We start from the raw sequence: 25049 nt of genomic DNA, 5'->3' as shown, positions 1-25049 counted from the left end.
AATTCCCTTCTTGGACATAGCATTAATTTCACCTACCTTGAGATGTGCAAATTCTGGAGCAGATTTACGTAGGTGATTTCTTCTGAAGCTATTTGTGAATATCCCACTTAAATTAATGGGGTCATCCATATGGGGTCACCTGGAGTGTGGCTCTGCTTGTGCTGCTTGGAGTCAAGTGTCTGTGCAAAATGGTCCAAACTAATTTCCAAAACGGGTATCTTTACACTGAATGCTTTTAATGGAAGGTACTGGTTGTTAAAGGCCTGTTTCTAAGTCAGGACACAGTTGTTATTCCCACTAGTTTCTGAAGTTAATTTTTATGTTTGTTTCTAGTGTATATACTTGTAATTCATATCTGGTCACCTTGCTCAGTCAGGACAGCAGATTTGCCAGTTTCTTTTGAACATTAACTTACAGCCCTTTGCTTTTTACTCAGGCAGCTTTGGTACAAGCACTTACAATTCTGAACCAGACCCTGCTTTCCACAGCCTATAAAAATGGTGATTAGCTTCCTCTGAGGCATCTGAATCTTTTCTACACAAACTGGAAAAAGAGCATGCAAGTTGGAGACTGAGATATCCCTGCCAACTGTCCCTGCATGAATAAGCTCTTTCTTGTGAAGGGTATTTCAAGTACGTGTTTCCTGCTGAATCATTCTTTTACTCAAGCAGATGCTGATTTGGTAGCAGAGAATGCTTTATGTAAAGCAAGGAGTCTTAAAATACTCAGGTAAAACAAATGTCGGAAGTTGAGTGCAGATGGAGTGGTATTTTTCCTATGAATAGGTTAATAACTACTTACATATAGAAAAGCTAATAAATACATTTTTTATCTATAACCATTATGTAGTATTCACTTTCCAACAATTCTGCAAGTAAGTCTAATAAAGGTACTAAACCCAGGGAACAGGCTCTAGAATTTCTTACCTATATTCCCAAAAGCTACTTCATAAATAAAAACAGAACTTCATCTTGTGGAACAGCATTAACATTCAGTGAAGTAAAGAAGCAGATACACTTCAGCTACTGACTGAAAGCTGTAGGAAGTCCAACAGGCCTTTTTGTCCACCAGAGAAAGTCCAACAGCCAATATTTAACAGTGAATAGACAGCAAGTCAAATACTTCTCAAGCAGTCACTCAGAAGGTGTAGTAAAGACTAGAGCATGGAGAAGAAAAATGTCTAAACTATGTGGCATATCCTGAGGAATTAAGGAAAGAGGCATGGAAGTGGTCAGAATGATTATTTACCATCTCTAAACCCACAGAGAGAAAGGGGAAGTAAAAGCATGCTTGGTGGGGGAGGGAAGCAATGATTTCATTTTTTTCCAAGGAGTTTGGACTTAGCCATGTCTCAGTTCTTTTAGTAGTTGCGTATCCTTCATATTTCACAGTGACAGGGATGCTTGCTGAATTTGTGCCCTGTCCAGTAGTACAGGACAGAGCTGAAAACTGTCATGATTATTTTAGTCTGAATTCTTGCATTCAAGAGTTCATAACACTGAGACAGTTCTGAAGTCCTTATTAGGGCCTACCAGCTCCAGCACTCATTCTCCCTGCCCCATCCCAAGGGTTCTACTTTCTCTCCAAACGTCTGGTAGCTCAGCCTTATTCCCCTTGGTTGAGTGCACCCCCGATTGGGTGCCACAGGACTTGTTCTTCAATGTGCTTTATTAGCAAGATAAAGTTACTTAATTGATTTCCCTGTGCTAGCTAGCAGTGGCCTTGCCACATGAAATATGATAGCAAAATACAGAATACTACAGAAAACTGGAAAAACAACTACATTTATTTCCCTTAGTCTTCAGGGGGTAAGCTTAACCTGCTTGCTATGCCACTTCTTGTTTCTCTTCTCACTTCATACTTCTGAGCTTTTCTTCATTGAGGCATTTCAGAGCTCATATTTCTGTTTGGTTTTCTAACAAGCAGTAATTTATGCCAACTCCAGTCTCAGCAGTGAAGTTTATGGGCAGTGCCTTTTATTAATACTTGACGTACTTTTGAGATACTGTACCTAATTATAATTCAGGATTTTGAAGTTAGGCATAAATAAGATGCATTCTGTCACCTGAGCTTTTAATTGAAGTATTAATCATGCAGTTCTGGTGCTTTCTTTGTATTTTCTTGTAGAGATGATTGCCAGTATCTGTACAAATGCATTTTGCCATGGGTCTGCAGTGAGAGATTCATCTTCCTTTTAGTTCTGCATTTGCTCTCTTAGTAGCTGTTTCAACTGTTATTGGATTTGATGCTTTTTGTCCCGGGAGTTCCCAGAGAGAGCTGAGCCGAATGCTGCCATGCTTCTGGCTTTGACAGCAATGAGATGAGTTGTTAGGGTCAACAGTCGGCTCACCCTTTAGTCTTTTTTTGGCTGGCTGTGGTAGAAATCTTGCCTATAGCAAGACGGTGAGCATGTTGCAATTGGTCAGTGTTACATTTGGCTTCCAATTGATAATTAGAAACCAATACAGGAGCTTCTGTAAAAGGATACCAGGCAGTGATGGTGGAGTCTACCTTTCTAACATGCTTCTTAAAGAAAAAAAAATGAGCCTATGTAAATAAATAAGGATTTTTGAATGACTATGGGCATAGATGAAGCAGTATGGTTCCTCCTTTAACCTAGAGAAATGATCTTGCATAGGCCTCTTTCTCAAGCATTACTATTATTACTTGCTTTAAATGTATTTCCTCTTGCATCTGTCTGGCGATAGGCGTGTGAAATTGTGATGGTTTTGTTATTAGTTCTGTAGCTAAAGAATGTGTTCAGTAAGTACCAGTGCTACCTCTGATATGCTTCAGTTATGGGATACCACTAGGACGAATCAATTATTTGGTGCATCAGAACTAACCCTTTTTTTTTTTTTCAGAATCCAACTGGTACTGAATGGAAAATAGAGTGAAATACAGATTGTTTGTTTGTATTACAGACAATACCAAAAGCTGCCAGACATTCATGAATTCTCATGTATTGTATAAACGTTGTTGTCATTGTCCAGCCTTAGAAAAAAACACCATTAGTGCCAAAAGGATTTACACTAACTACCATTACGCTCAGAACTGAGCTCCCGCTTCCTGCCTTGCTCATTACAGTACCTTTGTCTTATTTTAGAGAAGGCTTCTATTGTACTTTGTAATGAATTTTGTTAGCACTGTTACTAGGAGGGCATCCATAATAGCTCTGTGGAAGTTTAACTTCCCTAATTATATTAGTTCCCAAACCTATGAACACACAGAATTGAAACAAATTTAAAAATGAAAAGAAGACAAAGGTTGGTTTTTAATACAGATAACTTCAGAGATCTGTATCAAGCTACAAGATGACAGAATAAGCTAGCTGATGGAGTGTCAGGAAAACTTTGCATATACAAAAGCTGCTAATAATGATTGAATGGAATCAGTGAAATGGGAATAAAGACTAAGAACAGTTTAAAATGTTTATGTGTTCACATAAACATATTTGCAGGTGACAGATTTCCTTTTATTTTTCATTAACTAGGGGATAGTCAGTAAAATAAGGAAGAAAAAGACTATACATTAACTTGTAGGAGTTTAAATAAGTATCAAGATTTTTAAAAATTGAATGTATTCTCCTGGAGCTATCCAGGATGAGTTTGGATTAAAAAAACACTCAGGTATCCCAGTTGTCTCATATTCTCTTGTGGGGTGGTGTGGTAATGAAGGACCCCTCTATCTGGATTTCATAGTACATAGTGTGATATCCTTTAGGTGCCCTTGTTCATTGGATGTTCTACAAGTGAGATTTTTAAAGTAAGTGTAAAATGAGTATTACGGTATTATAAATGCATGCTTGCTATTCATGTTGATCGTCAAAGTAAATTTTAAGCCTACTTTCTATTGTGATTTATGGAAAAAAAATGTAAAGTTATTACATAAGCAATGATCTTGATGTATTAGAGAAAAGAGTTTCTAGGGAAGAGTAGCTAGCTGCATAGGAGCTGGGCTGAAGAGTTAGGCTCCCTACTCAAAGGACATAACACCATCCCTAGGGACTGAAGCTGTTTAGGTTTTATGGTGATTAAGTCTTTTTGTCATACTGAAAATGGAAGGATGGTGTTCCTACACTATCTCTTTCAAGATTTCTGATTCCAGTTATTGCTGGAGGAGATTCATCAGGTGTGAATTTAGGGTGATTAGAAGTTCATTTCTCGTCATTCTTGCTAAATTCTTGCCTAAGGCTTTGGGAGGGGAAGGACTGAATTGGTCATCTGGGTAGCATCTGGTACTGCTTTCTAAACGTCTCTCTGTGCAAGAGGGCATTTTCTTCCCTCACCCCTTATACAGATTTACTTGAAAACAAGTTGGCATAATACTAATAAAAGCCTGAAATATGTGTTTGATGACTGTAAGAAAATGCCCACAAGGGTTATAATTTATTTAACAATGTCTCCCTCTTAAAACTTTTTTTTTTTTTTTGTCCTAATCTAAGTTATGTGTATTTCCTGCTGCCACTCAAGTGGAGCTAAGACTAAATGTTGGAGTGGTTGTACTTCTGCACTCTTGGGCCAGCTTTCAGCTGGGGTAATGCAGAGGATCGGTGCACAGTTATCCTCTTCTCATGGAGAAGGAAGGAGTGCACTTCTGGGCAACTTCTGGGCAACTTGTGGAAAATTTTGGTAGTGATCCAGCTATTGCCAGCACAAGCATAAGGTGAGGTGGTCAGGAAGGGGTTGAGGTGCTACTAGGTGCGTAGATGTGTTTCTCTGTACAGGAACTTGTTCTGTTGGCAGAGGTAAATGCTCAAACAATGTAGTTGTTGACTGTTGGCACGCTTTCCCAGAGGTCTATGAGCTCGGAGAGGTGATGTCATTGCCATCACAAATAGCTCCTGTGTTCCTCCAGTTGTGCTTGCAGGGCTGGCTGGCTGCCGAGCGCTTGTCTGCTGGTAGGCTGATGCAAGGCTGGGCTGGCTGCTGAGGGAGTGGGTAACAGTACCTTGCACAAGCTGGCAGGCATCCGGAGAAAAGCTATTGGGAAGTTTTCCTTTTTGCATTTGTCTGGTCTGTCTGTTCCAGTCTCCCAAGCAATAATAGTTCATCAGGAGTCTTCATTGTGCTAAGAAGTCGCTTTTGTGGCTGATAATTGAACTTGAGCAAGGTTAAGTTCTATTGTCAGTGTGGAATATTGACTGAGGATGTGGTCTTACAGGTTATAAAGCTTGAGCCTAAGAAACCAGCAGTCTGCTTTAGCAATGGGCAGGAAACCACGACAGCCAGTATCTTTGTGGAACAGTGCTGCTGTTCAGCTGGTCATGTGGAGCTCGAACTCATGTGTCCAGTTGGAAATGATATGCTTGAGGAATCTTAGATACTAGATAGAAAACAAGGTCTCAAGATCTGGTTCTGATGAGGCACTTCTCCCATGTATTTAGGCTGAGCTCATTTCTTAAGCTCTCACCTCATGGTTGCTTTTTTTGTTGTTGTTGCTGTTGTTGTTTTTGTTTGTTTGTTTTTGTGTTTTGTTTTTTGGGTTGTTTTTTTTTTTTTTTTGAGTAAACGAGCCCCAAATCCTACTTTTAGTGTGCTCTCTCCTGTGTAAATCCATGTTCTTAACTACTTACGTCATCCTTTCTGTAAGCAGATTACTAAAGCAGCCAAGTGTAATAGATTTCAATATTTTTTATTGTTTTATGTGCTGATGTATTTACTGTCCAACAGGTATGGGGAGACTTGCAGTCTCAAGTTGTCCTCTGCTTCCTAGGTGGCTTATTTCTTCCATTTAAGTTAATGGTCCATAATTGAACTGAGTGATTTGAAATGCCCTCTTCTAATTTAATCAATGTAAGCTGACTGTAAAACCTTGAGATGAGCTCATATGTTTTCTGGAATAATTTTATTGCCTTTATTTATGCTTATGTTTTCTTTTGTAATCTGACTAAATTTGTACTGCCAAGATGTTGAGAGAAGAAGGTTAGGAAGTAATACTAGCAGGAAAAGCTCTTCTGGTACCTTAGGAACGATGTTTTTAACATGGCTGAGCTGGGTTCTTGCCAGTGCTACTCTACCATCTTCCTGTATGTCCATGGGTTCTGCTTATTTTTTCCCTCTTAGGAGGTGTCTTCAAGTGTATTTTGCTTTATATAAGAACTTTTTGAACCTTTCAGTGAAGTTGTCATAGCCAAATGTCAAAACATGTCTGTGAGCACTTAAATTGTCTCAGCATAATGAACTTTCCAGCTAGAAAAGTTGATTTATTAGGTAGCCTAGTTTTTCATCACACCATAACAAAAGCAGTTGTTCAGTAAAAACAGTGTCTCTCTGGTATCATAATAACTTCAAATTCTAGCACTGTACCCAAAATCAAATCTGAAGTTTCAAAGCTGATTTGACACGTAAAGGAGAGGGTTATATTTGAAGATGGAAACAATCATTTTCACTGCCGTTCAGTATTTCATTGCATGGAAAACTTGAAGGTGTTAATCTCGTTTCATCACTCCTCAGTTTTGAGTCTAAAATAAAGATATTCTATTCATATGAATAAATGCAGATAAATTGCAATCAAATTCACAATACACGCAAACCTTGAAATTACTATGACCAAAAAGAGAACTGTTTTCTTTTTTAAATCTCTGCCTACTTTAGTGAAATCAATATGCAGAGCACAGTGCCTCTGTGCTGTCGTACAGCTCCTCTCCCACTTTCCTGCAAAACTTATTTCTAAGAACGTCGTAACAGTGGTGTGGCAAAGTGGAGGAAGTTGTTATGCCAGAAACTACTTTCTCCCTGAATTCTTGAAACCAGCTAGACTTAAGCTTGGCAAGAGTCCTCTTAACAGCCTTAGAACACTAGTACAATTTAGCAATTCTGGGACTAGATATCATTTTTTCCCAGAATAAAATCCATTTAACTTCTTCAGATAAAGACCGGAGTTACTCCCACCCCCATTTAAAGAACACTGAACTGATTTGTGTTCTGCCTCTGATCAGCCATGTACTTTTGATCTCTCTAGTGATGGCAGATAATTTCTAATAGCTGACACAATGCAGCCCTCTTGTCTGCAAACAGTGCTGTGAGACGTGTATTCAGTTTTTAGGATTTTATTTTCCCTGACCTTTGAGGTTGTATTTTTGATCTCTATCAGAGTGCTGAGAGGATGGGGAAGAGACAGTGCAGCTCTTTATTTCCTTCCATTGTTTGTCCTGATGATAAAGTGTCTTAACATTTGGTTTCTGTCTCTTATTTCCACTGCCTCAGGTGAAGCAAAATATATATTATTTTCTCTTTCTATGAGCTTCATCTTCTAAGCAAGGCTTTTATCTAATGAATGAATACAGAAATTCACTTTGATCCCCTTAAAAAAGCAAGTCAATACATAAAATCAAGCAATGTTTAAATCACAAACATTTTCAGAGTTAAGAAACAGAACGGGGGGAAGGTAAGATTTGTGTGCAAGAGGGAAATGGACCCATATTTGAGACATGGCAGTTCTCTCAGCAAAGGCTTCAGAATTCCTTAGGAGTCAGCAGCTTACTGGGCTTCCTTTTTACTTGTTTGCAGGTCTAAGATAGAGGAGGAATTACGAGTATTAAACAAAAGTTTGCATGGTACTTGAAAATAAAAAAGGTTTTAAGACTTAGCAGGCACAATTACATCAAATTTAGGTTAAGCAGTCTGAACAAGCATAGAACAAGTTCAAGATTTTAGTATCATTTTCTGTATGGTATGATAAATTGCAGGAACTTATGTACTAGAAAATGGGAATCATCAAATCAACACAGAACACATCTTGTAGCTGAGAGGAAAATGCCCAATACAAGATAAAGCTTTAAGCAACATCTTTCTTAAAAATGAATTTTCTAATCCATTTAAACCATAAAAAACAATGGTTCTGCTAGATGACTGCGAAGCTCAGAACTGCAGATTTCCAGGTTTTTCCAGCATGGAAATGTATTTCCTCTAGCTGATTCAGCCAAGTTGCATTGGAATGTGTTCATGGTCTGTATCAGCAATTATAACTCTACTCAGTTATGTCAAGATGAGTATATACCATGGTCTATTCAAGAAAATGGATATCACTAAAATGCCTGGCTAATTTTTTTTGTTGTTGTTGGGTGAACATGAAAGCAGTCTTTCATGCTGGCAAAGTTGTATTTATATAAGTACCAAATGATTTTCTGTGTTTAAAAAAATGTTTCTAACTTCATGACTGAAGTCAGACTTAAGATAGCAAGAACTGTGTAAAATGACACAAGTTCTGATGACAGGAACATGCTGGTAAGACCTATGTCCTTACATCCTCATTGGATGAGAGCAGTACTTGCTGGTGTTGACAGCTGGGCAAGGAGCTAAAAGTATTTGTTCAACAAACTACCTCTTACGTGGGATGAAACAAATCACTCTTGGTTGTCTACCTAAGTTTTTCCCATTAGCAAAATGAGGATATTGTTGTTGCAAAGTTTCTGTCAAGTATGTGGTTAAGATGTGCTTCATAGGGTGCGTGCTGTTTTCACAGATGAATTCTTGTTTTGTTTATGGCATTAAGTTAGGAAGCAATCCTGGAGAGACATAATCAAAACTGAAGTGTTTCCACTGCAACTCTTCTGAGTCATGTGTGCCTTTCCATGGAAAACCTCCTGGCCTCAACATCTATTTTGAAGATCAACGATTCAGTTTTGAGGCTTGGATATTATGTAGATCGCTCTGAAAGTAGTGTCTCCTATTTATTTCCATGGAAACTACAGCATATACAAAAAGTACAGTAACAGTATTTGATAGAGCAAATTCTCAGCTACAAAACACTATTTTTCAACATTATCATCACCGTTAGCTATGCATTTGCACCAGCAGTGAACGAGAGTCTGCATGCCATGTTCATGTAAAGTAAATAAATACCCTCTCCCCAAAACACACACACACACACAAAAAAAAAAAAAAAAAGAAAGAAAGAAAAAAGAAAGAAAACCCAAGCCTGCATGACTGTCCAGAACATAGTTTGTCTTTCTTTCATATGAGTGTGGCCACTGCCGAATTGCATCAGCCACCGCCTTAACTATTTGATCTCCAGAAACATGCAGGAAGCATCAATGAATGTCAGTGGGTGCCACTTCTTCTGCATGCAGGAATTCAGAGACATACTTCTGCTTCATACGTACTTCCATGTCAGACTCTGTTTGTCAGACTGCCCCTCTGATGCCATCTGTCACTTAGCAACAAAATGCGATGGAATGTTGGTGGGAAGGTTCATCTTCTATTGTCATACCACCAACATCCACCTCTGATGTCATGGATCAATATAATAAAACAGGAGGCATTACTTCTGAGGCAGCCTTCATACACGAAGTGTCATGTAGAAGTCTATGCAGAAATATAAAACAGTTTTGTCCTGTCCTAAATAGTATATTTTCAGTAGTGGATGGGGCTTCACTCATAGATAGGGAGGGAAGCAAACTGTTTCATTCCCATTGTGATATATTCTTTCTGTAATTATTAAAGGCTTGGAAAGAACGCAAAACACATTAACATACTTGAGATTATTTCTTCTTATATAAGGGAAAGTGTAGACTGTTAATTTGATGTGATGCGCAGCCATTCTATAGAGTGACTTGTTTGTATGCAGCATATGACTTGGAAGTGGTGAAAGATAATGCAGATTTAAGTGCTTTAAATGTCCTTTTTTAAGAGGGATTGAAGGTATATATTTCTGAACTCACAGTAGGGATGTGAATTAAGCTGAAGGATAGTTGAAGCTTTCTCTTCATGTGTATGTGTGTGGGGGTATGAAGTTGAAATTGGGAGTCATGAGCAGCCTTGCAAACTGACCTTGGAATGTTTATTAAAAGAAAAAAAAACTGGAATAAATGTGGGATGAGATAAGGGAAAACCACTTGAGGCATAAAGCATGGTGAAAAGCCATAGAGTTTCCTTAAGATGATTTTAGCATTTAGCTGGAGTGTAACTATTGAATGAGATATAATTCATTTTCATTACCGCAGGAGCCAAGATGTCTACTAATACAGTATTTATGTTTGTAGTAATATCTTTCCACCATTGTGTATCTTTGTAAACCTTCTGTTTAAAAAAACAGCCAAACAAAGCAAAACAAAAAGCCTCTCAACCCTCTCTCTGTATGGCAATAGTGCATAGCAGTTGGGGCCAGGCTACATGTCTCCTGCTGCGCTAGGCTGGTGAAACATAGAACAGAGAGATCTCTCACTGAAGAACAAGTTCAGAGATGAATTTGGCAGATTGTTGGCTCTGAGGCAAATTGAGACTGTTGTGGAGAAATTTGTTAAAGACACTGCTTGGGTGAAAGCCTTCTTTCTTACAGTGACTGTTTGAGCAGGAGCACTTCGTGATCACAGCGCTGATGACTTTTCCCTGAAAAAAGCTGTTCTCAGACCGTTTGCATTCCACAGGGTCTTGTGTCTCCCAGAGGTTTGGTGGTACAGCTGGTAATGGCAAAAAAACCAACACTTTTTCTGAAGGAAAGTTTATGCTGATTTAACAAGTGAGATGAAATGCTGCAGTAGAAGCATTTGTAGACATTCATATTGGGCTAGAAATACAGATAATTTAGCAAGAAGAATAGTTTGTGTACGTTTGTTTTCAATGAATGTGGAAATGAGTACTTGTTTGTGTATTTCAGGCAAATGTAGAGCCCTATACTGAGTAAATTCAAGAGGTTAACTTTGACTATTGCATGTGTCCCAGGTCCAGCCTGAAATCAGTCCTTCTGATGTTGTTACTGTACAAATGCAAAAGGCGGCTCATCCCTAAAAGGCGGTGTTAGATCTATATTCATTGTGAGCACAAATCTGTCACAGAAGGGGCAGAGGAAAAATGTTTTTGTGCTGTTATCTAAATACTACCTTGGTGTCTTGAAGTATATGAGGTGAAAGAGATTTTTAGTGGCATGAGTTAAATAGATTTTAAATAGGCTTGGAAGGAACCTAATCTCAAACTTCTATGTGTATAATATTATCATTATAGGTTTGCAGTCCATTTACAGTATTTTATACTTGTGGTAGGTCCTTGTATATGGATTAAGTTGACCTGGAACGATACTACTATGTAGCAGACTGTGTTTTATTCACTGACCCGATACAACTGCCATTGAGTACTTCTTGTGTATGTTGAACATCTGCCCAAAAAGCATCAGTCAAAACACGTGATGTGCCTTGTCTAGGTTACTTCAGTATGCTCTTTATTGAGGGCTTGTGGGAAGGCAGAGTGGTCTAGCACAACCTCAGTTTGTGGCAGGAGTATCAGGAGAAGAGTTAGCTAGGAGGGACAAAATTAGGATTGTTGGTAGAGGGGACACTATAGAAGTTAATGTGATAGCAAAGAGCAAGCAAGTAATTGGCTGTAATTGACAAAGTGCCTCCATGATGGAATAGTAAGATGATAAGAATCTGAATTTTACTTAAGTCAGGTACAAAAGGAAGTGCTGCCCTTCAGTTCATGCAAGGTAAATTGCAAAATCAGTTCCCAGAGATTGTGGAGGAAGAATGGAGAATCCACACTGGAGGGTTGTTGCAGATGGATAAAACTATGAAGCTAGTTCTAGCACTTTCTGTAGTGTAGAAATTCTCATACATGTCTTTTTTCAAACTGTGTTGGAGTTTCATCAATTTTATGATCTTAGTTAAGAATTCATGGTTGTATAAGCACATGAGAAAACAGAAACAAACTTCATTTACTTTTTTCTCCTAAAACTTTATAATACTTGTAGATAACTGTATGTTTTGATGTAACACTGCCAGTGCTGTGGTTTATGCTTTCCGCTGTGTTTTTGCCAAATAAGAAGACAACCTCCTTGCTTTTTTGTTTTGCTCTGTTTTGAATGTAGATGGTCTACAGGTTCATTAAGGATCTAACAAAAAATTGTGTATCATCAGTAGAAACACATTATTGCTCCAAAGAAAATCGTTCTGAAGATATTGCAGTGTTTTGCATTATTTATGGTGCCTTCTTGTGATGTTAAATCTGTTCCAAAATGAACTAGGGCAGTATCCTTCTGCGATTTCTTTATCATTTATAAAGCAAACATAATAAGCCAGCATTTCTTTTAAGCTCACATGATAAAAGAGGAAAATTGACAAATTTCCTAGTTTGATAAACTAGAGGAAATGTGTAGAAGAACTGCTGTAATTTGATATCAGTTGTGCAGTGATATTTATCCCCAGAGTGTAGCATTCTAGCAATAAACCTCACTCATCACCGTCTTCGAACTTACCTGACTGTGATAAAGCACTGGAGAGTATTTATTTCTGCCTTTATGTAAACACAGTGCTGCAAGTGGGATGGTGAGCTGTGTCACGTGAGGATACTTGAGAAATGCATAATTCCCAAGCAGCTGACATTCTTGCATTCGGGATGCAGAAGATTGCAGCACTTTTCCTAAAGCCAGGAGATTTCAAGGGAAGATCAATCTGAGTTCATTAATTGACTTAAATCTCTTTTTACCTGTTAAAATGGATAAGCTTCTGTTAAACTAATAATGCTTTTAGCTAAATAAATAAATAAATAAAAACACAGCAAATTTAAAGTGGGGCAAAAAAAACCATAAGAAACCAAAATATAGGATGGAAGGTACAGCTACATTTGTTGTTTTTGACAGCGAGCAGTTCTTAAGTAATTAAAGTGTTTAAGGTGCTATTGACCAAAGCAATTAGTATGTAATTTCATTAATGAAGCTAGAATTGCAGTAACAACATTTGAGTCTTTCTGTCCAAATCAAGACTGTGGGCAGTTTGTGACATGCACAGAGTGAGGCTGGAAGCCACGCATGGTTATGGTATGCTATAGCACCACTGTCTGAGTGGATCTGTTACTGCGCAAGGACGTTTTACACTGACTGCATCTTGTTAGCGCCTCTATTGCTCGCAAGCTTACATGCACACATACATTGATAAGCTTGCATGTTTGTAAGCTTGTATATTAAAAAGGCATCATGGGACTGCTAATTTTTTTGAGTTTGTCTTTGCAATTCAGTTATGAGCTTGCTCTTATTTATATAAAACAACAACAACAACAAAACACCCAAGTTGTTCTTTTTGCATGGGTTTTCATGGTTTGTGTTTACATGGTTGGAAAATCCTGGAGAGCTCAGGCCTACTTAAATAGTTCTCAAGGTGAAGAGTTTTTAACCCAGGAAGTTTGCAGATGAATGGCAAGTGAATGATATGCCTAGTGAACACAGCAAGATGTGCAGGTGGATAGCTTGTACCCTCGTGAATAACAGTTAAAATATTCCTCAGCAGATAATAATGAGTATTATAGACTGGGTAGAAGAAAAACACACATCAGAGAGTCAATCTAGGATCTATAACAAGGTCCAAATGCAGGTCTCCCTCCAAGGTGCTGTGGCAGCACTGTTTGTCTGCAGGTATCTCCATTCAGGTGATTGAAGCAGTAGCTTGCTGCTTGGATGATGATGGGTACTGCTACTGTAACAGTTAACCTGAGCTTGCTGCTGCTGTTAAAAAGCCATCAGTGGAAGTTCATCTGAACACCAGTGCTTTACAGCTCTATGATTACACATTTTGCCTACCTTAAACTCTGTCCTGTTCTTGCGTGGCCTCTTTTTAGGCCTTGGTCTGCGGTTTGTGGGCATGTATTTGGTGGAAGAACCCGTTTTTACTGACTTTCTGGGCTTTGTTTCACATATGAAACACAGTGAGGTGAGCAGGCTGTCTCTCCTATAGCCAGTGCTGATGCCCCTGGGGCCCTGAGTGTCCTTTGTCATGGATGCAGCTGCCTCTAGCTTACAGAGCTTGGTTGCTGTTGGAGTGGAGAAAATGGAGGATACCTTGCAAAAGGGCTCATTTATTAACAGAATACAGGCAAGAGAAAATACACGTTCTCTGTCCAGTTAGCAGTATTGTTTTGTGGATGTGCATGGAGGTAGCCCCAGGTCTCTGCCCACAACTCTGTGAAACAGGATGGGGTGGAGAAGAGCATCAAACTGGTCCTTAGGATTCACATGACGTCCTGAGTACCAAACTGAGAATGTGTGCACCTTGTAAAATTGAATGTATGGGTCTCCTAAGGATAAGGAGCATAACTGGCCACTGGGATCTGAGTCATATAGAGCTATGGTGGGTTTTCTTTGTAGCATGTCCGTGGCTTTCGCTTTTGGGTTAACCTGATCCTAACTTACTTTAAGTGGTGCAGCTTGCCTGCAGGCTGGGAAACAATGAAGGACCAAGTTTTTGAGTAGCTGATCTAAAAAGAAAACTTGATTTGGTGTATCTAGAATTCTCTGATTCTAGAAGAAGCAAATAGCATGTTTTTCTTGGGCCTAGATATATTAGTAAATTGATTGTTTTTTCTTTTGCAGCGTGGCTCAAAAAAAGTCTCAGAAGACTGACTGCAAAGAGTTAATATCAGTTAGAATGGTAATGTGAGGTTATGTAGTGTGACACAGGAGTAGGGAGATTTTTGGACGGTGGAGGAAACTTCTTTACTGTTCTGTGTCATCTCAGCATCTCTGGTTTTTCCTTATCAGTGCTGTTTTTGTGTGTTCTTCATTTTCATTGACCTGTTTTTAGCCTCCATTTATACTTAAAATAAAACTAGTAAGTTCTCCAATAGGAGCTTTTGAGACCAGGGGGAAAGGTGCCATTTGGCAATGGCCATTCCTCTTTCCAAGCCCAGCTCCCACGTCCTGGCTTGGGGTGCATGCGGCAGTGTCTCCAGGCAGCCATTTGGGATGCGAACACAGCAATATGCTGTGCCATCTGTGAATCTGTGCGAGAGGGCTGTGGTGTTCCCTTCTAAAGCAGCAGAGAGGTTCGTACTTTATTACAGTTGTAATTCTGAAATTATCCACCCCTGTTGCTTGGCTTCCTCTACTGGCAGAGCCAGTTTTGCACCTGAAAGAACTGTTTGGTTTGCTGACTCCTGAGCTAGACTGATGGGAAGAAAGAAAGTTGAAATAGGCTTCTGACCCAAGGGCAAGGTATCCATGTGCATATGGAATTAGATGAATACCCCCAAATTCTCTTTGTCCATAGAGGACACAGAAATGGAAGGAAAGCTGATAGCAGGTTATGCTGAGGAAACAAGAGAATATCTGACAGCAGCCGCCTTTTTCTATAATAAAGTGACAGCTCACTCGCTGTTACTTCATTTGCGAATTTAGAGAGTCACCAATTAGAGGCTCTTGGGAGACTTTTTTGATGTTGAAATTACAAACGACACTCCTGCAGCTCAGTTTCTTGTAGATGATTTACTGAAGTTACAGCTGGAGTTAATAGTAAACTATTAAAGCAGCTGGTAAAAGAACCCCAAATTACCCCAGTATTAAAGAACTGTATTTTTACATGACTTCGGTTCTGTTAGCTAAACTTTGACTAGAAGTACCTTAAAATATGATGTGTTCCTGTTGTCTGTATTGCTGATATGTGGATCACAGCTAGGTAACTATTATGCTCTGAAATGGCAATCTTTAATTACCCTAGCTGATTCATTAATTGCCACGTGCAACTTCTGGAATTTGCGTTACATCCTCTTCAAAGTGCTCCCTAAGCCAACAATAAAATTGTTCCAAGGAAATCCTAAAAGCTTTTGGTTTAATGAGCCAAAGACCAAAAGTTTGATCATCTGGCGTGAGGAGGTAGCTGCCTTATTTAATGATGATGATATTCCAGTGCTGGCTCTCAGGCTTTGCCCCTGCATGAAGGGATGCATTAGTGGAACCCCCAGCTTATATCACATGGAAGCTTTACTCAGCTTGCAGCATGGCACTGTTGAAGCAAAATGATGCTGCTGCTCCAGGCACACAGCCCCCATCCCCAGCCTGCCCTGCAGCTCTGAGTGAGGTATTTGGGGCTCTGGCTGTGGGTGAGAAGCAGCTCTGTACAGGGCTATGTGTTGTTGCACCCTGGAGTTGGGGTGAAGCTTGGGCTTTCTTGGCGGAGTGGGAGTGACTAATCCTGGCAGGAGTATTTATATCAGGTCGTAAGTAGTGTTCAGCTGGGATTATGTGGCTAGGCATTACGACATTAATCAGGGAGAGAGCAGAGATTCCCTGAAGGAAAGCGATAGATGCTTTGACTGCATTTTTTACTTTCCTTTAAGGGTTTAGGACTTGCAAGACATGTGGTTGCTTCTTCATCTGTCTCAATTTTTAACTACTTTTTGAACTCTAACTTGTCTTTCAGAGTGTTATTTATTTGAGTATATTTGATTTGTGCTCTATTTTTTTTTTCTGGGATGAGTAATAAGAAAAAGATATCTTAAACTAGTGTCACAAATATAAATACGTACATGAGGAAATGATAGAATAAACTTGAAAAGACAATCATTTTCATTCATGCAAGCATAAGGAGAACACACTATTTTTAAAACATTTCTTTGGTTTCCTCAGTGTAAAAATATGCAGTATTAATAAACATTCAAGTAAATCTGGCCTTTGCTGTGTCAAATTGCAGCTCTTGCCGATACAGGATATCCTCTTAAACTTGCTCACCCATAAATATGACTTTCTAATGTAAGATGCAGTCTGCCAAGCGTTTACTGTGTGGCCAGCAGACAGTATTTCAATTCATCAATCTGTTGCTATCCGGTGTTGTGCTTCCTGAGTTTGGACTGGAAGTACCTTGTAACAGGTCAGTAGGTTAATGCTGTTTTCCCCTTTCTCTGAAAAGCCGAACTGGATTTTCTGTTAATTTTTGTGTGGCCTACACAGCCTAGCAGCAGTTCTGCTGCTATGTTAGGCATGCCAAGCATTACCCAGCTGTGTTCTTTGGAAGGATGAATGACAGCCTTCTTACAGTTGTGACTTCGAAATGCAACAGCACAGCTCTCTTTCCTGATTTTGCTGTAGAGATGATGCACCAAGGCTGAGGTATCCAATTCACCTTACCAGTAAGATGGGATATGAGCTGAGGATCCCTGAGCTATTTGTTTGATAGGTCTAATTGCCTCATGCACTCATTCACTTGCTTTCTAATTTTTTTCCACCTGTGTACGTAAAGGGCTACAACGTGATCATGACTTAAACTTCACAGTTGCCTCTTTGAAGTGTCTCCTCTGAGGTCTGCACACCTCATGGCATATGAAGGTTTTCTCTGATGGAACCACTATATTCTTCTGTAGGGCTTCCTGAGGACTGCTCTCTTCCAGCTCCAGGTTTGGCCTTGGAAATAGTACCCCAGTGTCCTGTGTGGTTCTCACAGGGGTCACTTCTCTCATCAGTGTTATTTTCTATCCCATGTGTAACTGAAGCATTTTGGGTTTTAGGTTATTTTTTCCCGTCTTTACAAGCTCAACCAAACACATACTTTCTGTTTAAGGGCTTTCTCAGACTTTTTCTTTAACTAGTATGTTAAATTCAGGTGACACGATAAAATGGGTCAGGGAAACCACTGAAACTAACATTCATAGAAGAAAATTGCAGATGTTACCAGTCTCTTGAAAATTAATCGTGACTGGATTTTGTAACTGTCCCAGGAATGATAATCTCCCAGAGGTCTACTTAACTTCAGACTGCCTTAAGTGATCTGTTTACTCACTATTTACTATACAGCATTGCCTCTGCAAACATGGGCTGTGCAAAAAGCCTTTTGAAAGGCTAGCGGTTGCTGCTGACAGGAGCTCTGCCATCAGTGGCTGCTGGAACCAGGGTGTGGTACTTTGCTGACCAGCAGTTGGTCATTCCTACTGCCTGCACAGTAACACTAAATCCACTGGTGTATGTATTTGGGATTTGGTTCAAATGTTGACCTGATGCTTTTTTTAAGAATGTTTTTTTTTTCCCCTCGTTTTTTTTTCTTTTTAAGCTGTGTCTTCCTAGAAAATGCATGCTGGAAAGGCTGAATCCCAGCTTTGCGTTCCCTAACTGGAGTGTTTGGGTACATAAAAGGAACTGGCCATGATAGAGCTCTTTTATCTTCTCTCTTGTAATTGTAATAAAGCTCATAGGTGTGTGTATGATCACTGTTCTAGGTGTTCCAGATGTTTTCTTAGTTTTTTCTAAGTTACTCTGTCTTATAGCAAAGTCATTAGTGCTTCAGCAGCTGTGTCTTAGAACCAAGTGACGTCTCAGAGGTGATGTTGGAATCCACTGCAAACAGCCTTCAGTTGAGATGACAAACATAAGTGCTTTGCAATAAAGGGCCAGCATGATTTGACAGTTCCTAGGTTACAAATGGGAAGGTGCACACTGGGAAATGCTTCTCAAAGTTGTCTGTGAATAACAGCAGGACAAAACCATTAAAAACCTTTATTAGAGATATACTTTACCTTCATTTGTCTCTGAAATTAAACAGAGCCTCCTTATCCATGCCCTCTATCCCTTAGGTTGTCATCTTTTGTCATCTTCACTCTTTATGACAACTACTTGTTAGGTGTGAGAATTAGGCAAGAGCTGAATTTTTCATCATTAAACCCTGCATTTTTTCTCCATCAGAATTCCCAGAAGTAGTTTTATGCAAGCAAGACTAGTCTGAGAGGATGCAACTGAATTAAAACTGGAGCAGAAATTTTATGTGGAGCAGATGAGGAAACTGGGATTGTTTAATGTGAAGAAGAAGAGGCTCAAGGGAGACCTTGTTGGTCTCTACAACGACATGAAAGGAGGTCGTGGTGAGGTGGTAATCAGCCCCTTCTCTCATGTAAGTTGCACTAGGATTAGAGGGAATGGCCCTCAAGTTGTTCCAGGAAAGGTTCAGGTTGAATGTTAGGAAAAATTTCTTCAGAGGTGTGGTGAGGCATTGGAACAGGCTGCACAGGGTGACGGTGGAGTCATCGTCCCTGGAGGTGTTCAAGAAATGTTCAGATGTTGTACTGAGGGATGTGGTTTAGTGAGGAAATATTGGTGGTAGGTGGATGGTTGGGCTGGGTGATCTTGGAGATCGTTTTCAACCTTGGTGATTCTATGATTATTTTCTTCCATAGTACACCTGTAACCAGTTGCTCCTGTTATCACTACTGCTCTGATTTTGACAAATACCCTTCATACATACATAATTCCTGTAGTTGTTACCTAGCAACATTAATTTTGTTCAATTTAGTTTGTCTTCTGTGTCAAGAAGTTTTTAAAGCATGTTGTAAGAACATTACTGGAGTCTAACCATAAACCTTTAGTAAGATGTTTATAAAGTGAATTCTCCCCACCATTGCTAATTAACGTGCCTGCCTTTTGCATTAACATTTCCAGCCTTTTTGACAGGAATTGAATTAGATGCACATGGAATTTAAAAAATTACCTGGAAAATACGGAGTGGCTATGAATTCCCTGATGATTTCTCTGTGTGGCACTTCTGTGAGTTCAAGGGTTGCAGATGCCTGTCTCACTGTCATGCTCATTTACAGACCATCATTTCCGCTTCTTTCTCTCCATGGCATGATCTGTTTAGCTTTTGGGAAGCTGCACATACACTGATGTGACATTCTGTAAGCCAGCAACCATAGTTACAGTGTGAAGTAGAGGATATCATTTAAGGTGGTGGATGTTACTTAGAAAGTAGAGAGTTCTTCAGTGCGGAGTCCCATGAGGGCACTCAAAGGGTACACAGAGATGGGGAGTTCAGAGGTGCAGGATTGGCATTTTTTAAATCAGCTTAGATCGCTTTGAATTTGACGATGACTGTGGGAGACAAACCTGAGCTCATGTCTTCACACAAACATACTAACCTCCAGGGTTCTAATGTTGAACAAATTTAGTCTTTGGATACTGTTAGAGTTGGGTACAGCAGTGGACCTGGAAAACAGAATGAATGCATAGGATTTGCAATTTGCAGATGTTTTAAATTACTGGTCTTTTTGTTTCTTGTGTAAATCTGCCTATCTGTGATTCTTAATGTTGGAAGGAGTGGTTGTGTGAAAGTGGAGTTGGTACTAGAAGCTGAGATGTGTCACTAAGCTGTGGCATCTCTGTCGAGGTCATGGAGGAAGAGTCAAAGAAAAATGTAGGAAATTGCTTTCCGTCACCCACCCTTTCTGTTGAGGTAGATACTGCAGGTATTTTAGATGTCTTTTTCCCTGTTAACTTCTGTTTGAGACCTTCTGTTCATTTTAAAATAAGAATATTTTTCTGTATTACCTACAATTTATATAGCATTTCACTGCATAATCAAAGCAACTGTGTGTGTTCCTCTTCTTTCAGTGTTTCCTTCTGACTCCTTGAGGATCAATTAATGTGTGTTCAAAGTGCATTGGAAACATCATCCTTCAGCTTAACTTGGGTTAAATCTTGTTTTAGTTCTACGTTAGCTTTGCCAAGTAGGTTCTTGAATATCATAGAATCATTAACATTGGAAAAGGCTGCTAAGATAATCTAGTCCAGCTATTGATCCATCATCACCATGCCCATTAAACCATGTTCTTAAGTGCCACCTAGATACATTTCTTGCAAACCTCCAGGTACAGTGATGCCACCACTGCCCTGAGCAGTCTGTTCGATGCACTGCCACCCTTTCTGAGAATAAATTGTTTTTAGTATCTAACCTGAGCACTGAATATTCAGCACTGAAACTGGTTTGGGCAAACTGATTTACCACAGCCTGTCAGATGGGGACAGAGGATCAAAATCAGCAGCTGTCCTACTGTAATATCAAGCACTTGTTTATACACACTGTTACGTTACCTATAGTATCAAATACACTTCCATGGAGATGGAGAGGTAGTATAGCCTTCTCGTAAATCTTCTGCTGAATTCCTAGTAGCACTCACATTGGTCTTTTCTGTGAAATGATATGAGGAGTAAGGCTGAAGAAATAAATTCTGAAATGAGCAAAGAAGAAGGAAATTATGTATATAAGTATACAGTGTTTTATCACAGCTCACTTAATTCCTGCAGTGTTTTTCAGAGTATTCCCTATGAGCTGCCCAGATTGTATGTGAAAAGGAAGGGTGTTTGCTGGGCTGCCATTTAGAGAAATAAAATGTAACCTGGTCTCCAGTCCAGAGCCAGGATTCTTTCCATGTTCAGCTCTTTTTCAGTAAACAGAAGCTCTGCAGTGTAACGAGCCCCTTGACAGCCGTGGAAATACCTGCTTAATTCAGGAGGCTGCCACAGATGAAGCTGAGCAGAACTCACTTCAGCATTATCCTGCTTCAGAGTAAGTGGGATCCTGCTTGTTCCCATTACTGAGCTGACACATCAAGGCCAACAAGGACCAAAATAAGTAAATAAATTAGGATCTAGGAGACAGGGGAGGGCTAGAAAGCAGAAAGATAAATGGGATTTGGAAGTCCTTTGGTTAGGCATGGACTGAAGTTTACTCAGACCTAATTGAGTGGCTGTCATCCCACTATGGTGTGCTCAAAAACAATCAAATGGTATTCAAAGTGCTTTAATTTTTATGGAGCATGAGAGCGTAGCTTACTAACTCAATAGTGGTTTTATTTTTATAACAGAGTTGTCTCTTGCCTTGGACTGATTTTTTTTTTATTCTTTCTTGTAATTGAAATCATGATCTAATTTATCAAAAATATTACTTGCAACATCCAGTGGAGCTGGTTTGTGAACAAAGCCAAAGTTTAACAAACTCTAGGCAAAAAAGCAAAATTACGTTCATACTGCTGCCAAACAGCGCACTTTAGTTCTACTTGGGGAGAGGAAAAGCATGCCAGTATTGCTCACTGCCATGCCAAGTATATTTTCTTAGGGTATGGGAAGTCTCCAGAACTACCAGTATCTTCTCCCCCACCAAAAACTTACACTCAAAAAATAAAATAAACATTGAAAGTTCTTTTATTTAAAAAAATAAAAATAAAAAATTGTGGGAGTTTGTCAGAGCTAGATTTTGCCAATGTTTTCCTTGAAAAACAACTCACAAAAAATGCTTGTGCATGGAAGTGATAAGCTAGCCTCTATGCAGTTCAATTCAGAGAAAAAAAGCAGACGTTGAATTTCCCCTTTCAGTGCAGAATGTAATGCGGATTAAGGAAAATAGTCATTAGCATCCCTGGAAGCGTACCTCTGAGAGATAGCTGGAGAAAGAAAGAGCTTCCTTGGCTACCTGCAGTTCTGCCTGCTATAACCAACAAAGATAATCCTTCCAGGTCAGTTGCAGTATTTGTGTGTGCGTGTACTTGGAGGCCCAGCATGATAACACACTGACTCAGAGGCTTATGATTTTTAAATTTTGTTATTAGCTAGTAAGTCTCCTCAAAATCCAGCTCAGTCAGCATTTTATTCCACGTGTGATCTTGATAGAGATTGAATCTCGCTGGTTGGTAGGGAAGAATACTCTGAAGGATTGCACTGTATCTGAAATTTCCTTTTGGATACTATACCTGCAAATGATTAAAGCTTATCTCAGAAATCTTGTGGATCGCCAGTTTTATTTTTATTTAACTGGGCTCTGTAGAGAAGTATCACAAATAGCACTGTATTGCTTGGCAGCTGAGACATCTGCTGGCACTTCTGAGGCAGGCTGCAGCAGTGAGGTTTCCCTATTGCAATGTGCTGAAATCTCTCCAGAACATAATGGTACTTAATAGTAAATGCCATTGTATGAAGATGAAACTGCATGAAATTCAGGATTGAAGGCTTTATCTCACAAAGCTTTAGGATCTGCACTCCTGCAAAAGTTTTGTAGTATAGTTGAAGGCTTTAATTAGCAGTGCTTCATCCCTCAAGAAAAGGAACTGACTAGAGGATTGGAACCAGATTCTGGACTTCACTGCAACATATTATTAAGAAAGCTCTATATTCACCTGTCTTGCTGGAAATTGAATTTAGGTGTGTAATTGATATGCTTAAAAGCCTGTTAATGGCTATTCAGTGCTTTAAGAGGTGTGCTTACTGTTTGCTTACTGTTTTGCATGAAGTGCATCATTTTGTGCTTTATTAAAACTTACACCTCTTACACCTTTGTGTCTGTTTGGGTAGTTAGGTGGCTTGAGCTCAGTCTTAATTGTTCCTCAAGAGTTACAATCATCTGAATGAAAACTTAATGATCTTGCACACTCATAGCCTTCTCTAGGTTATTAATAAACTAGCACCCTCAGGGACAGAGCTGTAAAGACTTCTCAGAATGTATGCCTAGACTTTCTTCCCTTCCTGCTAAACAGTTGTTAGCAGCTGTAATTCACTCATTGACTCTGTGGTCAGGGTCTTTATTCTGCACCTCCTTCACCAATCTCTAAGCTTTTACTTGACAGACATCTGAAACCCTATAGCTTAGTCCTCTGGTACTAAAGATGAATGATAAAATTCAAAAGCCCCGTAATCCAGCCTCTCCCTTTCTATACTCCTACTCTTGTGGTTCCCTTCTGATTGCTCAAGAAGTGTTTTAGATATGTGTTCTCTAAACAGGATAAGAATGTGGAGGATGGAATGACATTTAAATTGCAACTCAGTCTCAAGATCCCTCAAAATAGCCTGAAAATTATTGTTGACTTTATCCAAGCAAAGCAAGGACTAGACTGTTAAAAAATGTGTGAACTGGCAAACACAGAAGATGGTGCAGCCTAGCAAAGGTATCTAAATAGTTGGATAGTACCTATTAAGTACAGAGTATGAGGGAAATAGCCATGAAGAAATAAAAAAGAAGAAACCTTAGTGGGTGGTGGTGGGTTTTGGGACTGTTCTTTTGTTTGTTTGTTTTGTGGGTTTTTTGTTTGTTTGTTTGTTTTGTTTTGTTTTTTAAATAGATGTTCAAATTTAGAAATGCTATGAGTACATTTTCAGTGAAGGCCAAGTGGTTCTTACTTTACTACTGGTTCTCCTAATTTTCACTGAGGAATGTAATATTTCTAGTAATGAAATGGAGCTCAGATGTATGTACATGAGATTTTCAGTATGTGGAGCAGATTTTCAGTTCATCCAGTGCCAAGAACTATGGTCGTCAGTGTTCAAAACAAACGAAGTGTCAGTGCAGTGATACTGTTTCTAATGATGCCTACAGAAAGTTGACATTGATGCAAGATAACTTATGTAATCTCAAAAAAAATAAAAATAAAAAAATCTGGTAGTGGGTCATAAGGTGAAAAATAATTCCTGTTGGTTCAAGTTGGACTCGGTGATCCTTACGGGTCCCTTCCAGCTCAGGATATTCTACAGTTTCTAGAAAACATGGCCAGAGTATCAATGTAAGTACTTAATTCAGACAAGAATCGTATTTTAGCTCCTAGTGCTTTGTAAATGTTAGCTAGCTCTTTTGGTTGTCTCTGCGATCTCTGTCATGAACAGTTTTGAGAAACTAGAGGCAGCTGCGGTATGTTTTACTAGGCCAGCTAATATAGTTGGAAGAAAGGGCAAATTCTTGGAAACCAAGTTGATTTTGGTCTGAAGTGATTGATTACTTCACAGTGAGCGTCTGAACAAAAGCAGGTATCTATGTGTGTGTTCCTCGGTGTGTTGAACTTCTGATACAGAGTAACTTGTGGCTAGGGAGTAATTAGACTAAGATTGAAGTTCAGAGAGTGGTTAGTTCAAAAGGCTCCCGGTTTTGTTGTCTGGCAGAGTAATTATTGTTAAAGAGGAACAAATGAACATGAGTTACTTCCTTGAAGGTAAATCGGCATGTACAGAAGGATTGGTGCACTTCTTAGGGACTAATGATGTTCCTCCAACCATGCATACTACATCCCTGGTTGATTTACTTTAAGCTCCTTAGGGCAGTAGTCTCTTCAGTGCATTACAGGAATAAGCTTACAAAACTTCTTATAAATGGAATGACAGTTAAAAACTCATCATCACCCTTCAAAGTACTGTATCTCAAAAATAGGCAGGTGTGCAGATGAGAGGTTTTCAGGAAACTATAACAATAGATTTTCCCACTTAATACAATGGAGGTGTTCATCTTTCACCTTTTGACTTGCGCAATGTTATCCTTTTTTTGTCTTTAGGGTACTGGATCTTCCAAATGTTATTTATCATGCTGTTTAACGGTCTGAGCTTGATACGCTGAACTGAGATATTTGTGATACGCTCTTGGAGATGGATGTCGGTCAGTTTAAGTGGTGCTTCACATCAGCACTGGTATTAAAAATCACACCAATTCTCAGTAAACACCATACGTATACTAAAAAGATCAGTAAATATTATAGTAGAAATATTTCATTCAGCTTTTTGCTGAAGAAGACAGACGTGATCCCCAGTGGTTTTTTTGTAAGTTACTAGCTGCATTTTTTTTT

At 39.2% G+C, this 25049-nt stretch overlaps 1 protein-coding gene across 3 annotated transcripts in view; it reads left to right on the top strand.

Annotated features, from left to right (window-relative positions):
* GRB10 (growth factor receptor bound protein 10) overlaps positions 1-25049 on the top strand; it is a 138231-nt gene that overhangs the window by 56902 nt on the left and 56280 nt on the right. Inside the window, exon 3 of one of the 3 annotated variants that reach the window (XM_019613859.3) lies at positions 437-632. The exons of the other annotated variants lie outside the window; for them this stretch is intronic. Coding sequence (XP_019469404.1) covers positions 599-632 — 34 coding nt within the window. The 5' untranslated portion in view covers positions 437-598. The remainder of the gene's footprint in view (positions 1-436; positions 633-25049) is intronic. 3 annotated transcript variants of the gene reach the window in all.

Source organism: Meleagris gallopavo, chromosome 3 (genome assembly GCF_905368555.1).
Source record: "Meleagris gallopavo chromosome 3, MGAL_WU_HG_1.1, whole genome shotgun sequence".
Taxonomy (NCBI): Eukaryota; Metazoa; Chordata; class Aves; order Galliformes; family Phasianidae; genus Meleagris; species Meleagris gallopavo.
This window is presented reverse-complemented; position numbering and strand designations above follow the sequence as displayed.